General features: G+C 44.4%; 1 protein-coding gene across 4 annotated transcripts in view; it reads right to left on the bottom strand.

Annotated features, from left to right (window-relative positions):
* Alms1 (ALMS1 centrosome and basal body associated protein) overlaps positions 1-13,813 on the bottom strand; it is a 127,689-nt gene extending 113,876 nt beyond the window's left edge. For all 4 annotated transcript variants that reach the window (XM_075983694.1, XM_075983696.1, XM_075983697.1 and 1 more), the window contains exon 1: positions 13,453-13,813. In XM_075983694.1, the coding sequence (XP_075839809.1) occupies positions 13,453-13,791 (339 nt within the window). In that variant the 5' untranslated portion in view covers positions 13,792-13,813. The remainder of the gene's footprint in view (positions 1-13,452) is intronic.
* Between the last annotated feature and the right edge of the window lie 3,025 nt (positions 13,814-16,838).

The following is a 16,838-nucleotide window of genomic DNA, read 5'->3' as shown; positions in this document are numbered from 1 at the left end:
TTGGCCCCAACAATGATCAATTTTCGACCATTAAAGTACAATCCCAATGTATCTGAACAGAACGAAGAGAAAGGCTGATCTGGCCTGAACTGGTTTGCGGTACACGTACACTAAGACAAACCATATTGTTCCAGTGAATTTTGTTGGAAAATTCCAATTTATAATCTTATGCCTATGTATAATTGGGCATGCATATGAATCAAATTGGATGCATTATGGGAAGAGACATGTGCAGTAGGAAAAATAAATATATGACCTAATCTATCAATTAAAATAAGAGAACACCCAAAGTACACCCGAGTAACCAGCCCCTCCTTAAGGCCTTGAGTACTCTCTCTGATCTCATGCTCTTATAAGCTCAATAAATGCACTTGACAACAAGGTTGGACTTGGAAGTTACTTTGACTTATCACTGATTACCTACCTGTGGTCATTAAATGTTTATTCACATCTCCCCAGGAAAAGTTCACAACAAACTAACTCACTCTCTGCCTCTCTCACTTCACAATCACTATCGAAACTGTTACTTATGCTCACGCTCACCTAAAAATAGCCAGGGTCTTAAGGTTAACCAGTTAGGCCCAAACATACTTTTCACTAAACCTTTCCCAGTCCTAAATCTTCTATACCTACAATAAAAGCAATTAGGAAAAAAACGAAAACTGTCTCTTTTCTAATCTTACTGTTCTTACAGTCATGAAATTAACTTTAATATCAGAAGCTTCAAATCAGCTTCTTCGGTTTCTTCTTCTCAGAAGAAACAGGGAATGCCACCACTAAGATATTACCACCACCACCACCCCCCACCCCGAGGTCAAATGTCTGGCTGGCTCAGCGTCCAGAATTTGAGCACAATTTCTAAAAACACAAAACAAAATAAGAACTGTTTGGGTGGGAAGTTCCACCCCAAGCCTCCTCCCCTGAGTGTTGCCTCAGTCCAGACTACACCTCCGAGAAAGCCCTCCAAATGGTGACCCCCTCCTCAGAGATGCTCAAGACCACTCCCACAGGGTATTTAAACTGCCCCTCAGAAAACACACACATGGTTTTCTGGTCTTCCTTTCCTCTCTCCGTGGTTTTCCAGTCTCCCTTCTCTGTCTCCATCCCTGGGGGTCTGGAAGACCACCGGGGAGCATTAGTATCCACTAATGCTTTTTCTAATTCTGTTTGATTTGGTCTGATTTGGATTATTACATCGGCAGAAAGGTTAATCGGGGTGCAAAAACTTTTCAAGAACCAAAACCACTGTGAAGATCAGCTGTGTAAAGGGACTGACCTTTTCTGAGACACAGTTCAACAGAACCATGCTTAAGGCCAAAATGTAAGGTGACCTATTTTAATCAATTAAAGTTCTTTTCTCGGCTATAAACCAGCACTTTTGATAAAACCTTCCAAACAAGATAAAGCAACATTTACAGTCAAAACACGTCTTCCTCTCCCTCAGACCTACACACAGGAAGAATTCCTTTAACCTGTTTTGACTGGCTTTTATCGTCTCAGCATTCATCTGCAAACATAAAGTACCCATAAATCACTTATAAACTTGCTAAATAAAAATCTTTTAGATAAAATAAGTTATATTTAGTAAAGATACACACACACACACACACACGTAGTAACTATTAATGAAAAAAGAGGTCATGAATTTGAAAGAGCCCAAGGAGGGGTATATATGGGAGGGTTCGGAGAGAAATGATGTGATTATATTATAATTTCAAAAAGAAAAGAAAAAAATAAGCATACCAAAACGCTTAATCTTTTTGTTTTGTTTTATTTTCATTTTTCAAAACTGAGTTTCACTGTGTAGCCCTGGCTGCACTGGTCACTTGGTAGACCAGGTGACTGATGCACAGATCCACCTGATTGCCACCCAGGGCCATGGTGCTGTCTGGGCCTGGGCTGGGCCTGATGCAGTCACAGTCAGTGCTGATGTCCATGACTCCTGATACCACCAACGGCAGAGATGATAGGATTGTACAGAATTGTCACCACCTCTCACTGACTACAATACCAGGTCCTGCCCCTCACTGGCTGAAGCACTCCGGAGAGAGGATTTTATACCACCTCACCTGGGCAGCAAAATAAAGCTGACCCTCTTTGGGGGGATGGGAGAGGCATGGGCGAAACTGGCCCTGAGAGCATGAGAACAGAAGAGCAAGTCACATCCCTCTCATCTCCCATGTGGTGGTGTGAGGGAAAGATGACTTCTTCCCCTTGCCTCTCAACACCTGGAGCAGACCAGAGAACCTTTACCAGCTGCAGTACTGGCCCTGTTCCTTGCCTGGGCAGCAGGGTAGAACTGACCTTATAGACAGGGGTGCAGGTGAGCCAGCCCTGAGGGTATGAGGGGCATAACTGGTACTGCCTCCCTCATCTTGGGTGTGGTGGTGGGGACAAGGGACAGATGCCTTCCCCTGGTGAGGAAAGTAGGCCCTGCACCTTGTCTAGGCAGCACAGTAGAGCTGACCCTGTTGGGGAGAGCACAGGTTAACCTCCCAGAGAGTGAGCATTAGAGATCTGGTTCTGCCCTTCATCTACCACCCCGCAGTAAGGGCAGGGAAGATCCTCACCCCAAAGAGCCTGAGGCAGGTGGAAAGCTGACCGAGGTCAAAAGAGTAGGAGAGCTGCCCTTGCCCCTCACCAGCTGCAGCACTCCTGAGAGCAGGCCCTGGGCAGCACAATAGAACCAACCCTGTTGGCAGAGGTGTGGGTGAGTGTGGGAGAGCTGTCCCCACCACTCATCTATCAAGCAGCAGTGTGGGTGGGGGAGAGATAACCCCCTTATTCCTCATCCCTCACCACCTCCAGTAGACAAGGGAGGTCATCTTCCTCTTTACCAGCTAAAAGCGACCCTGCTCCTCACCTGGGCATCACAGTAAAGCTGACCCTGTTGGCAGAGTCACGGGTAAGCTGGCCCTGAGAGTATGAGGATGGAAGAGCGGGCCACACCCCTCTGTCTGCTGTGTGGTGATGAGGGTGAGAGAAAGATACCCCCCCCCAACCCTGCCACCTGTGGTGGGCAAGAGCTGACCCTCCCCTTTACCAGCTGCAGCATTCAGAGAGTGGCCCCTACACCTCACCTGGGCAACACAGCAGAGTTGGCCCTGAAGGTGTTAGGTGTGGAAGAGCAGACCCTGAGGGCTTCAAAGCAGGAGAACTGGACCCGTCCCCTTGCTGCAAGGAGAGAACTAGCCAGGGCAGTGCTGGAGAGCTCATCTTTAAGGTGAGGACAAGGGAGAATTGGCAGGCTAAGTCTGCCACTACCCACGCCCAGAATCAGGACTAGGAGTTGAATCACCACAACATCCACCCCATCTGTGATCTGCTGGAGGGACCAGTACTGCAGACCAAAAGCTACTAGATCTCTACAACACAGAACAACGACAGGATAGCCAGGGAGTCCCAAGTATCCAAAGTGTAGCAGAAATCAGAGGCCTGGAACCATGACTCTGCAATGAACACTTGCAAGTAAAGATACACGGATAAAGTGTTTACTGTCAGACTGTGTCACACTGCCGCTTCCATAATGAGATTTTTCCTTTATTTCCATTTTTTTTCTTTAAATTTTATTTTATTTTATTGGGGAAGGAAGGTTGCTAGGACAGAGGGTGGATATGGAGGGATGGGTAGATAAATGGGACCAAGACTCATGATGTAAAAGACACAAAGAATAAATTAAAAGAAAGTTAAAACAAACAAAAGCTTTTTGTCAGGAGGAAAGAGAATCCAAAAGATCCAAATATACTGTATCTATTTTTGTCTAGAAGCAAAACAGCTAGTCTATTACCAATTAACAAGGAAGAGGAGGGAAGCTGTAAAATTAGTGATTATTTTATATGCAAATTTGAGTTCACAATAAATTAAGTCAGCAGGGCTAAATAACAAACAGAAAACTAAAAATTAGAGTAGAAACTGTCTAAGTAGCTCAGTTGGAAGAGTGCTTACCTAGGATATACAAAGCCCTGGGTTCAATCCCCAGCACCATATAAATACCACAAGTGTGGTGATAGACCCCTATAATCCCAGTACTCAAGATGTGGTAGCACAAGAAACAGGAGTTCAAAGTCATCCTCAGCTAGTGATTTGACACATATGATCACCTCAATTAAAACAGAAAAAAAAATGCTCTACAAAGGCAAGCACTGTTTCATAATTAAAGAAAACAAAAAACAAGAAGCTGGGGATAGACAAAAAATACCTCAGAATAAAGCCCATAACGTGAAAAACCCATGCAAATATCATATTCAATGTGGAAAACTTAAAAAAAATAATTCCTCTAAGGTTTTACAACAAGACAAGGGCAACTTCTCTTGCCAGTTCTATTCAACAAATAATTACAAGTCCTAACCACAGCTCTCAAGAAAAACATGAGGATCTAATTTGAGATTACTGAGCACCGTGTAAGAGCCATGCATCTGTGATCCCACAGTGCAGTTGGGGGGTAGGGCATGTTAAGGAATCCCCAAATTTCACTGGCCAGCCAGTCTAACTGAAGTGAGTTACAGGCAACATGAGAAACTGTCTTAAAAGGTGGGGAACTGAAGAGATAGCTCAACAGTTAAGAGCACTTGTTATAGCAGAGGACCCAGGTTTGATTCCCAGCACCCACATGGCAGCTCACAACCATCTATACCTCCAGTTACAACACCCACTCTGATCCCTGTGGGCACCAGGGGTACAGATATAGATATAGGCAACAAACAAAATTCATACACAACAAACAAAATAAATCTAATAAGACTTTGCTAAACAATAAGGTAAACAGTAACTGAGGAACTCACTATTTGCATATATACATGCATGCACATACACACGAACATGTATATACTGAATATCACACACAAAATCAATTACATTTCTGTATACAAGTAACTATCCAAAGAAGAAATGAGAAAAGTTTTATTAATATAATATCAAAAGTCAATCAGTAGCCAGTAATCTCAGCACTTTGGCAGAGGGAGGACTTAGAGACCAAGGCCAGCCTGGGTCATAGTAATTTTCAGACCCCACCTCACCAATGGGAGAAAAAAAAAGGTCAGCCGGGCATGGTGGCACATGCCTGTAATCCCAGCATATAAGAGGCAGAGGCAACAGATCTCTGAGTTCCAGGTCAGCCTGGTCTACAAAGTAAGTTCCTGGACAGCTGAGGCTATTACCCAGAGAAAGCCTGTCTCAGAAAAACAAAAACAAAAAGTCCGTTGCTATATACGTAAATACTTAAAACTTGTATCCTAAAGAGTGTAAGATTCTAATGAAAGAAATGAAAAAAAGCACAACAGCCAGGCATGGTGGCACACACCAACCTGATCTGTGTAGTTGAGTTCCAGGCCAGCCAAGTCAAGCTACACAATGAGACCCTCAAGAGAGGTGGTTTGGGGAGAAGGAAGAGGAGGTGAGAGGGAAAAAGAAAAAAGCACAAGTAAACAGACAGTCCATGGGGATTGAAAGAATTAATACTGTTAACATAGCCATATTGCCCAAAGCAAATCACAAAGTCAATACAATCTCTGTCAAATTGCAATGACATTCTTCATGAAAATTTAAAACAAAAAATTCCAACATCCATATGAACCCACAAAAGACCCAAACAGTCTAAGCAATTTTAAGGAAAAAAAAAGCTAGATATCATGATGTGGGAGTGTCATATCAATCTGTTGATTTCATTGGTTAAGGAATAAAGAAACTGCTTGGCCCTGATAGGTTAAAACATAGGTGGGAGGAGAAAACAGAACAGAATGCTGGGAGAAAGAAGCTGAGTCAGAAAGTCACCATGATTCTCCCACTCCAGACAGACGCAGGTTAAGATCTTTCCTGGTAAGCTAGCTCGTGGAGCTACACGGATTATTAGAAATGGGTTAGATCGATATGTAAGAGCTAGCCAATAAGAAACTGGAACCAATGGGTCAGGCAGTGTTTAAAAGAATACATTTTCTGTGTAATTATTTCGGGTAAAGCTAGCTGTGGGGGCGGCCGGGTGCTGGGGACGCAGCCCGCCGCTCTTAATACTACAGAGTAAACGCTCCGTATTTCAACAGTATCATATTTTTTATTTTAAATACACAAGAAAAATAACTCGAAATGAACTTTTTAATGTAAAAACTAAAGTCATAAAACAAGAAAACACAAGGGAAAAGCTCTTTGACTCTGGTCACACCACAAGCTCAGGGTACAAACTGAAAAGATGAACTGTATCAAACTAAGAAGCTGCACAGCAGAGGAAACAACAAAGTGAAAAGGGAGACTGCACAGCACTTGCCTGACATCCATGAGACCCTTAGTTCAGCATCTAGCACAGGGCAGAGAGAAGACACAAGAGACAAAACAGCAGGGGGGAGAAAGGGATAGCCACAGGAGAAGAGGAAGGAAAAGCACACTACAGAAAGTGAGAGAAAACAATCGCAGTATTTACAAACTGTATCGAGTGTGTTTCTCTGTGAGTTCAAAGTCAGTCTGGTCCACATAGTGAGTTCTAGGACACCCAGAACTACATAGAGAGGCCTTGCTTCTAAATAAATATATGTGTGATATTTTTGATTTTGTTCTGATAAAGGTTGCTTGAAGCCATAGGGCGGGACCAGCCACTAGCTGACCACAGAGGTTTGGAGAACTGTAGAGAGAAGACAAGAGGTAAGGCAGGGCTCAGAGGATCTCAGCCCCTTTTGTTCGGAGGAACCAGAAAGGTAGGAAGTCACTGTGGCTGCTCCCCTGCTTCTCTGATCTTTCAGGTTTTCACCCCAATATCTGACTCTTGATTTTTTTAGTTGATAAAGATTAATTAGATTAATTATTGATAAAGATTAATTAGACTGATGCTTACTAGAGAGATGACCCAGTGTTTAAAAACACTGGCTGCTCTTGCAGAGGACCCAGCATGTAGCTCCCAGCACTCACATGGAGGCTCACAACCATCTATAGCTCTAGCTCCAAGGGATCTGACACCATCTTCTCATTTCACGGGCACCAGGCATATGAGTGGTGCAGTTATACATAGCAGCAAATATTCATACACATAGAGTAAAAATAAATAAATCTAAAAATGTACTAAAATAGATTAACAAAATATATATGAGATTTCGACTGACACATGCAAAGCCCTGAGTTTTTAATTTAAGACCCAACTGGAAACAGTCCAAATAAAGAATGGGCAAAGCTCTAAATAGACATTTTTGTAAAGTCAATGTATGAATGATCAATAGGCACAAGAAAATATGTCCATCATTACTCAGACATGTGAACAGAAACGGTCAGACAGTACTAGCGAGAACAGAAAGTAGCACAGCCACACTGGAAAACAATCTGGCAGGCCCTTAAAGGGTTAAATACAGGAATGCCAAAATGTCCAGCAATTCCACCACCAGATATATACCCAAGAGAAATGAACTCACATGTCCACACAGTAACATGTATGCTTAGACATATACCCAAGAGAAATGAACTCACATGTCCACACAGTAACATGTATATACCCAAGAGAAATGAACTCACATGTCCACACAGTAACATGTATATACCCAAGAGAAATGAACTCACACGTCCACACAGTAACATGTATGCTTAGAGCAGCAGCGTTTTTAACAGCCTAAAACAAGAAAAAAACTGCGCTTTCCAAGAGTAGTTTCCTCAGATGAAAAGCAAATAAACCTCTACAGTGGCATATCAAAAGAAAAATACATAAAACTAAGAATGAGAAATAAAAATTGGCACATACAAAAAAAAACTAGAGTCATTGTTAAAATGAAGGACTTTCTGGGAAAATCATAAATTATCAAAATTGACCCAAGAAACACCAGTCTACATATACAGACCACCGCTGAGAGGAACCTGGAAACACCATTCGCTTCTGGTACGGCTCAAACATCAGAGAAACATTTCCACACAACTAACCTGTTCCAGGGCATAGAAAATATTCATTCCAGCACCTTTCACGCAAATGGAATGGAATATCACAGACAAGGCTAAAAGCTCTGACCATGTATTCTTTCTTCTGAAAAAATGGCAACCTGCTGTCAGAAGAGATGCTGAGCACTAGCGGGAAGCAGGAGGGTAAGAGGGAAAGGGAGGAGGGCTGACAGGAAAGTTCAGCTGGGTTCATGATTCCATTAAAAGTTGAACAACAAGAACCTCCTCTAGCGCTACAACCCATGAACATTACAGTCTCCCAAAAATATTTTCCTTCACAATGCAAGCTTCAAGGAGAGGTGTCTGAAATCATCTATGCGGAAAGATCCCCAGGACTAACAGGAAACAAAGTAGCAGAGGCTCTAGATCACTCATTTCTCAACCAACTGTTTGAAAAGCAGAAGGGAGAGAGGAAACAGAGCTGGCTCCACCCGTAAAGCCTGGTGACCTGCGTTCAATTCCAACACAAAAGGGAAAACCGAGTCTACAAATTGTCTTCTGACTTTCACCTGCATTCAATCCAACCGAGTTCCTGCTCTGTTAGAGGGAGACAAGATCCCTGGAGCTTGCTGGTGGATCAGCCTAACTTAGTCCAATGAGCTCCAGGTTCAAAGACAGATCTTGTCTCAAAAATTAAGATGGAAGGTGTGGTGGCACACACCTTCAATCCTAACACTCTGGAGGCACAGGCAGGTGATCTAATAAATAAGGTGGGAAGCAATCAATATGTACGCATACATACATGCATATGTGCACACAAACACTACACCCCTCCACACACACACACACACACATACACACACACCAAACTTATCATTACAACAATCTTACTACTTCGGAAGAGATAGATGACGGAGGAATTGAGTACTACACAATGAACACATTTTTTTTTTTTGGTTTTTTCGAGACAGGGTTTCTCTGTGGTTTTGGAGCCTGTCCTGGAACTAGCTCTTGTAGACCAGGCTGGTCTCGAACTCACAGAGATCCGCCTGCCTCTGCCTCCTGAGTGCTGGGATTAAAGGCGTGCGCCACCACCACCCAGCGTGAACACATTTTTAAAAGACTGGGAGTGGGGCAAAGTGGTACACGCCTTTAATCCTAGCACTTGGGAGGCAGAAGCAGGTGAATCTCTGAGTTCAAGGCTAGCCCAGTCTACACAAGGAGTTTCAGAACAGCCAAGACTACACAAAGTGAAACTGTGTGTGTGTGTGTGTGTGTGTGTGTGTGTGTGTGTGTGTGTGTGTGTGTGGAGGGGTGAGCCTGAGGAAGGAGGGCTATAGCTCAGAGTATACTTCAAAAGTGTTGCTTCACTATGTATCTAGATGTAGATAATGAAGGACTTTTAGTACTTTCTAGCCCAAACCACTTCTCTAATCTTCAGCACCAAACTCAATCTTAGCACCCACCCAGCCAATTCACCACCAGCTCAAAGATAACCTGTGTAACATGAACGGGGTGCCTGTTTGTTTGGGTTTTCTGTCCTGCCTGGTACCTCACAGCTGTTTATTTAGCCCTAAAGAAAATCACACAGAGATCTCAAAAGTTATAAAGCTGATTGGCCCATTAGCTATAGCCTCTCACTGGCTAACTCTCACATCTTGATTAACCCATTTTTTTGATCTATGTTAGCCATGTGGCTCAGTACCTTTTACAATGGAGCAGATCACATCCTGCTGCTTCAGTGGTCTGGGCAGGAGTGGGAGGAATCAACTTCCTCCTTCCCAGAATTCTCCTGTTCTCATTACATCATTTCTACTTCCTGTCTGGTTTTCCCACCTATTCTTTCTGCCTGGCCAATCAGCGTTTATTTAAAGCATGATTAACAGATTACAGACAATTCTCCTGCACCAAACCTGGCCACATCTCCACATCAGCACAAGCATTTGCTCACTAACCTAACACCTGGGCACTACCCTCCACAACCAATCCATTACTAAGTGTAATGTCTTTACTTTCTCAGTGTCAATCTGTTCTGGGAGGGATGGTTTGTACCAAGCCATTCTAATCTCAGAGCAGGCTACTTCAAAGCAAAGCCCCTGCAGCCTCCAGAAAGACCTAGCTAGTTTAGCAAGGCCTGGTTGCAATTTGTCTCAGGGCATACTAATACCACTGTCTCCACTCTTTAATGTGCACATCAGACCATCAGAAATCTGACCAAGTGACCCATACCTGCCCTGCACAGATAACCAGTAGCAAAAAGAGAAAACATAAAGGAGTCCCACCAGAGAAGAGACAATGCCAGAAAAGCCTCCCATTAGAGAGCCTAAACTTTCTACTTCTGCCTTTTTGTCTTGGAGAATTCATCCACAGCACACGTCACCAGTCTGTCAACACTGTCCCTGGCATGATAAACATCTCTTGAAACAACCTACTTGTCCTTATTCCCATCAATACCTCCCTGCTCTATGTAGACCAGGCTGGCCTGGAATTCAGGAGCCCCCACCTGCCTTTGCCTTTACATCAGTGGTTCTCAACCTGTGAGTCTTGACCCCTTTGGAGGGTGAATATCAGATATCTTGCATTTACATTACAATTCATAACTGTTGGGTCCAGGGGGGTCGCGCAAAGATGAGAACACCACCAAGTCTAAAAAACCAGAAGCAAACTTTATTCCAGAAACCAGATCCCAGGAAAACCAGAAGCAAACTTAAAAATAAAAAAATTAAAATTAAAAAACACCGCTGGGCACAGAAGCTTATCAGCTAGCTGAGACCACAGCCAGAGGTGGTATTTGTTATGCTGTGGCCAACTTTTATAGTTAGGGCACCAAGCATTAGGTCTGAACAAAGGAATTTTTACGATCTTACCCTGACCCAGTCAACATAGACCCAAAGGAGGGGAGTGGGTTCTAACGTCCATAGGTAACTAGGCAGCTATCATGAAATATGTTTCAGAGTAATTACAGAGAAAGTCACTAATTGCAAGAAACAGGTGTCTTTAGCAATTAGTCAGAAAAGGGACTGTTAGTCATATCAGAGGGTTGATATATCAGAATAATTGGTTCTTAGGCTGCGAACTGAGAAGATGGCAGAAAGCTTTTCATACCATCTCAAAGTAAAACTCAGGTACAGACAGTCAAACTTTATAACCTCCATTTTATCAGAGCTCATTAGTCAAATCAGGAGTTTGCACGTGGTCACTGTTTCTCCTGGTACCTCCAGGCAGTGTATACTGAAGGCCCCTGCCTCCCCTTTGATGGTGCCAGTTTTTCGTAACAAAGGCAGTGTCTAACCCAGAGGTCATAGTATCTCTGTCTCCTAGAGGTTAACTCAGTTCATATCTGTTGTTCATCAAGGATAGCCAGGACACTATTCTCAGTTTGCAGAGAGAAGCTCTGGCCTCGTAAATAGAACAGCCAGTTGTAAAATAAAACGATCTAAACTGATGGAGGCTTCTTAAGCAGCTGAGAAAATAGCTCACTGTGAATGACTGGCCCTTGATCTACTGAGAAACCTGCTGACAGTCTGTTCTCATTCCCCTAGACTTATAAGTTTATATTTCTTTATTTCTACATTCTTATTTTTGGAATCTACATTTTTATTTTCTTATTCTTGGACTCTTCAATAACAATTGAAAAATTAGTTGTGAAGTAGCAACGAAGTACTTTTATGATTGGGTCACAACATGAGGAACTGCATTAAAGGGTCACAGCATTAGGAACCACTAGTAGCTCTAAATCCTGGAACTAAAAAGCATATGCCATCACACCCTGCTCATTTCCTTGTTCAAAAGACTTTTTGCCTGACAGTATTGCAACAACTCTCTAATTAGTGTCCTTCATATTCAGAATGCTCTCATCTTCCCCTACGAGCACAGCTATCTACACTACTTGCTCTCTTGCTGAAATACGAATCTAATCACAAACATCCTTTAAAACAGTTTACTGATGTCCCGAAACTCCAGAGATAAAGCCTTGAAATCCCTGAAATAACACAGAAAGCTCTGTAATCCAGACTCAACCTGCTGGCCTTTAATTCCTTAAAATGCCATGCTTTAAATGATGTAGCCCATTGGTAGACAGAACGTTTGCCTAGAATGCCCAAAGGCTAGGGTTCAATCCTAGTCCTACAAAAAAAATCAACTCAAATGTAAATTGTGAAAATATCACACTTCCCTTTCCTCATCTAGGCTTTTTTTTTTTTTTTTTTTAGTTTTTCGAGACAGGGTTTCTCTGTAGCTTTGGAGCCTGTCCTGGCACTAGCTCTTGTAGACCAGGCTGGCCTCGAACTCACAGAGATCCTCCTGCCTCTGCCTCCCGAGTACTGGGATTAAAGGCGTGCACCACCAACGCCCGGCTTCTAGGCTTCTTTTTAAACCCTTGTTTAGTCAGCCTCCCAGTCTTCAAGGTGCCTGCCCAGACTTCACTGACAAGTCCAGGTTATCTGCTTTATGCATCCACAGCATTTCAGCATATGCCATTTTCACTTAGGAGAACATGTGGGTTGTATCTGCCTCCCTCTTTAGAGTGGGAATGCTAGGAAGGCAGGGGTTTGGTTCACCAAAATTTCAATGTGTGGCCCAAGGTGAATGCTCAAAGTCTCAGCTGAGGGGATTGAACACTCCTGCCATACCTAGCAATCACAGTCCATGCATCACTGTGATGATGGAATTGTTCTGTAACCTAAGCTCGGCTATCAAGCACTTGAAAAGTGATCAAACAGGGCCGCTGAATTCTTAATTTTAATACCCCCCCCCCGCCCCAAGTACAAGGGCTTTGAACTGAGAGCCTTGCACACACCTCCACCACCTGCAAGACCTCTAGCACTTAAATACACCACCAGCCCTTCTAATTCTATTATTACTAACTAATTCATATGTAAAGGACCACACGTGGTGGTGATGAACAAGAATGCAGTTCTTGATAGTTAAAAACATTAATATTAAGAACATGGTTAGTTTCGAAATGATCTTGGCAGGACCTCTGTAAACTCGGCTCTTCCTCCATTTGGTCTTGACTTAGTGCTTTCTAATATTTCAAACCAGAGCTGACTGATCACAAGCTGCTTCCATTCCAAGTTCCTGCCATTGGCTAAGTACCCATTAATTGCTACAAATGAGGTTCCGGAGACACACAATAGGCGGGAGACTTATCGAGACAACTCACGCAGAGTACATAATCCACACTAATTCCTCGGGAGCGGGGGTTCTTACACTTCAATAAAACTAAGGTGCCAAATGTCTCTCCGCTAGCTAGCAATTCCCAAGTTCCCTCTTCAGCTCCCACCTTCTGCCCAAGAGGCCTTTCTAATTGCACGCTCAGGGAGTGCCGGCTCCCTGCGCAGCTGTCCTATCTGCCCAAGTTCAAAAGAACCCGGACTCACTAAGAGGCCGGAGAGACACCGCAGATGTCACTGCCAGGAAGAACCCAAGACTGCGAAGAGTGTGCCAGCCCCACAAGCAGGGGTCTCCGGTCCGTAGGCATGGCGAACCGGGGCGAGCAGGTTCCCAGATCCTGGACCAATTTCAGTAGTTCAAGCACCTCGACTGACGCTTCGGCCTCAGCCCCGCTCCTCCCCCACGGCCCGGCTCCTTCCTACAAACGCCGCTACCCACCTCAGTCTCGCTCAGATGCTCCACCGGAGCGTACAGGTACCGCGGGGGCGGGGGCGGAGGGAAAGCCCTGCCAGGTTGGGCAGGGTGCGCCTGCAGCCAGGCCTTAGCCATCTCGTCCTCCTCTTCGTCCGTGCTTTCCCGCGTTTGGGACTCGCAGTTAAAATCCAAATCCACCTCGGGCCCCGCCTCTTCAAAGTCTACCTCTTCCACTTTCACAGTCTCTTCAGAGGTCCGGGCCTCCACGGTCTCCTCGGTCGCCGCCGGGAACGCGTTCTCCACCTCCTCCTCCTCCTCCTCCTCCTCCAGCTCGCCGGGCCACGGTAGGTCCTCCGGCTCCATGTTGGCGTCGCGCTCCGGGCGCTGTTCGGGAGGAGGAGGAGGTGGAGGAGGAGGAGGAGGAGGAGGAAAGGGGAGGGGGCGGGGAGAGGAGGGGGAAGCGAGTTGACTGGCGGTTGCGACTGCGCGCAGGCGCACTTGACGCCACCGCCCCGGGCGGGGCGGGGCTGCGAGTGAGCGCGCGCGTTGCTAGGGACGCCCCGCGGGGCGCGCGGGAAGGCTGCAGGAGAGGAAGGCTGTGACCTGCTTCGTCACCAGACCTTGCTTATAGCACTGTATGCTCACAATAAACCTAGACCGGGCTTTTCTGGGGGCGCTAGGGCACTTCCTGCTCAATTCATTCCTGATTTTTTTTTTTTTTGTCTCTCGCCCTCAAACCCTAGGATAAACCCATAAATGGATAAATCACATTCGCAAATTACAGATGTTTAAAGAGTTAGTGCCTTAAGTGACAGTCTACAGCTGGCATTTGAATCTAGCAGTGGTGAAGTGTAAGGGAACGAATGAATAGTTTTTTTAAAAAATGGACGCTGGAGTCAAAAACATAGGAAGTAGGATCTGACTTTACCACCTGCGGTGGTGTGAAAAGGAGCACCTAGAAAATGAGGTTAAGAGGCCCCTGCAGGTCTGGCTAGGTGGTTCCGCCAGCAAGGCATCTACAACACGAGTCTAAACCCCTGACTTCGATTCCCAGAACGCATATAAAGGTAGGAGGAGAGAACCAGTTCCCCTAAACCGTCCTTATTATGTGAGTGCACAGCAAGGGGGAAAGGAGGAGGAGGTGGGATCAAAGGCATGTGCCTTAACGCCTTTAATCCCAGCACTGGGGGGGCCGAGACAGTGGGGTCTCTGTGACTTCAAAGCCAACCTGGCCTACAGAGGGAGTTTCAAAACTACCAGGGTGATTAGAGAGGCCCTATCTCCAAAAAAAAAAAAAAAGAGGGAGGGCAAAATAGCTTAGCAGGTAAAGGCCTTGCCCACGCCTCTCCTACCCTGCATGACAGGCTTCTAGCAGCAAAGCTGCACCTCCTTCATCTAAAGGCATCACAAGTATTCAATTGACTGAAACATTGAACTAAACATTTCTAATTTAAACCATCACAGATAAACATTTGTTCAGGTCTCCAAAGAAAAAGCCACAAGTATGCCCAGTGTCTGGAACAGTCTCTGACCTTTAAGGAGATGCTCAGTGAACACTGTCAAATGGAATGAAGTCCAGACTGAATTGTCTGGTCAAAAGATGATAAATGGAATACAGGGATAAATTTGGCTTCCCTTGGAGTTCCTATGGAGTCTGCCTACTGGAGAACTTTTGACTTCCTCTCCCAGCTAGCCGCTGGGGGCATCACATAGTCAGAAAGTGAAGTAAGTGTTCCTCCAGGTGTTTGGTTTTTTTTTTTTTGTTTGTTTGTTTTTTTTTTTTTTTTTTGGTTTTTCGAGACAGGGTTTCTCTGTGGCTTTGGAGCCTGTCCTGGAACTAGCTCTGTAGACCAGGGTGTTCTCGAACTCACAGAGATCCGCCTGCCTCTGCCTCCCAAGTGCTGGGATTAAAGGCGTGCACCACCATCGCCCGGCTCCTCCAGGTGTTTGTGTGGCTAGAGGGAAGCTGATTATAACTTGCCAGTTGACTCCAGATGGCAAAACCCTCCCAAGAAATTCATTAACAGCTCAAAAAAAACGATAATTACATATGGCAAATGTGGAAAAATTCTACCATACATATGCATATATATGTGTTTGGAAAAATAGATGGGCAAATAAAAACACATAAAATATGACAAAGAGTCGGAAAATTTAGAAATAAAAGCATAAAGGAAAAACACAATCAGTGAAGGCAAAATGAAGCATTCAGTAAGTTTCTGTTTGCTCTAGTTTCATTTCTGTTACTGTGATAAACTACCAAGCAAAAGCAATTTAGGGAGAAGGGGTTTATTTTAGCTCACAACCCTCGGCTATTTACAGTCTCCCACAGCAGGAAATTCAAGGCAACAAGTCACTTCACATCCATGATCAAGAACAGAGAGAAATTAACACCTGCTTGCTTGCTTGCTTGCTTGCTGAGACTGTCTTGTTAGTTGAGGCGGGAAGACCCTGCCCACTGTGGGTGGCACTATTCTCTAGGCAGGAGCTCCAGAACTGGCTAAGAGTAGAGAAACTGAACTGAAAACAAGCAAACAGACATGTATTCATTTCCCTTTGCTCAGGAGTCTGGGTGTGTGTGACTGGTCTGAAGCTCTTGCCACCAGAACTTTCCCACCATGACGGATGTACTCTCAAATTGTGAACCAAAATAAACCCTTCCTCCCTTAAATTGCTCTTGTCAGGATGAGTCTTCTCCAGCCTGACCACCAATTCCAGATATACCACATTTTCAAGACCTCTTGTTTGAAACCCACTCACAGGTGTCTATTCCAGCTGTGTTCTTTGATAAGTAATAGAAGTGACTGGTCAATTTGTTTGTTTGCTTCCTTGCTCTTTTGAGACAGGATCTAACTCTGCAATCCATGTTATCTGGAACTATGTAGCTAACCTCAAACCTGGGGATCCTCCTCCTTTAGCTTCTCTAGTGCTAGGGCTATACGCATCAGCTCCGTGCCTGGCTTCCTCCAGTCTTTATAGAAAGTGAGTAATCTAACTGTAGCTCGTGTACTTTGCAAAGCAGAACCTGTCAGTTAATTCATCTAGAAAAATTGAATAAAATGTTATTTGAAAACATCAACATTTGCCGGGCAGTGGTAGCACACACCTTTAATCCCAGCATTCAGGAGGCAGAGGCAGGCGGATCTCTGTGAGTTCGAGGCCAGCCTGGTCTACAAGAGCTAGTCCCAGGACAGGCTCCAAAGCTACAGAGAAACCCTGTCTTGAAAAACCAAAAAAAAAAAAAAAAAGAAAGAAGAAAGAAAAAATCTCCATCAGTAACTAAATCACCCTGTATGAAACAGAATGAAATTACAAGAAACATGAAATGGCACAACTCAAAACACACAACTGCATATCAATAATTTATATGCATAATGTAAGGAGCAAACGCTAACCTCATGACCTCTCAT

This window comes from Microtus pennsylvanicus, chromosome 8 (assembly GCF_037038515.1).
Source record: "Microtus pennsylvanicus isolate mMicPen1 chromosome 8, mMicPen1.hap1, whole genome shotgun sequence".
Lineage (NCBI taxonomy): Eukaryota > Metazoa > Chordata > Mammalia > Rodentia > Cricetidae > Microtus > Microtus pennsylvanicus.
The sequence above is the reverse complement of the archived record's forward strand: the minus strand, read 5'-3'. Positions and strand labels throughout refer to the sequence as shown.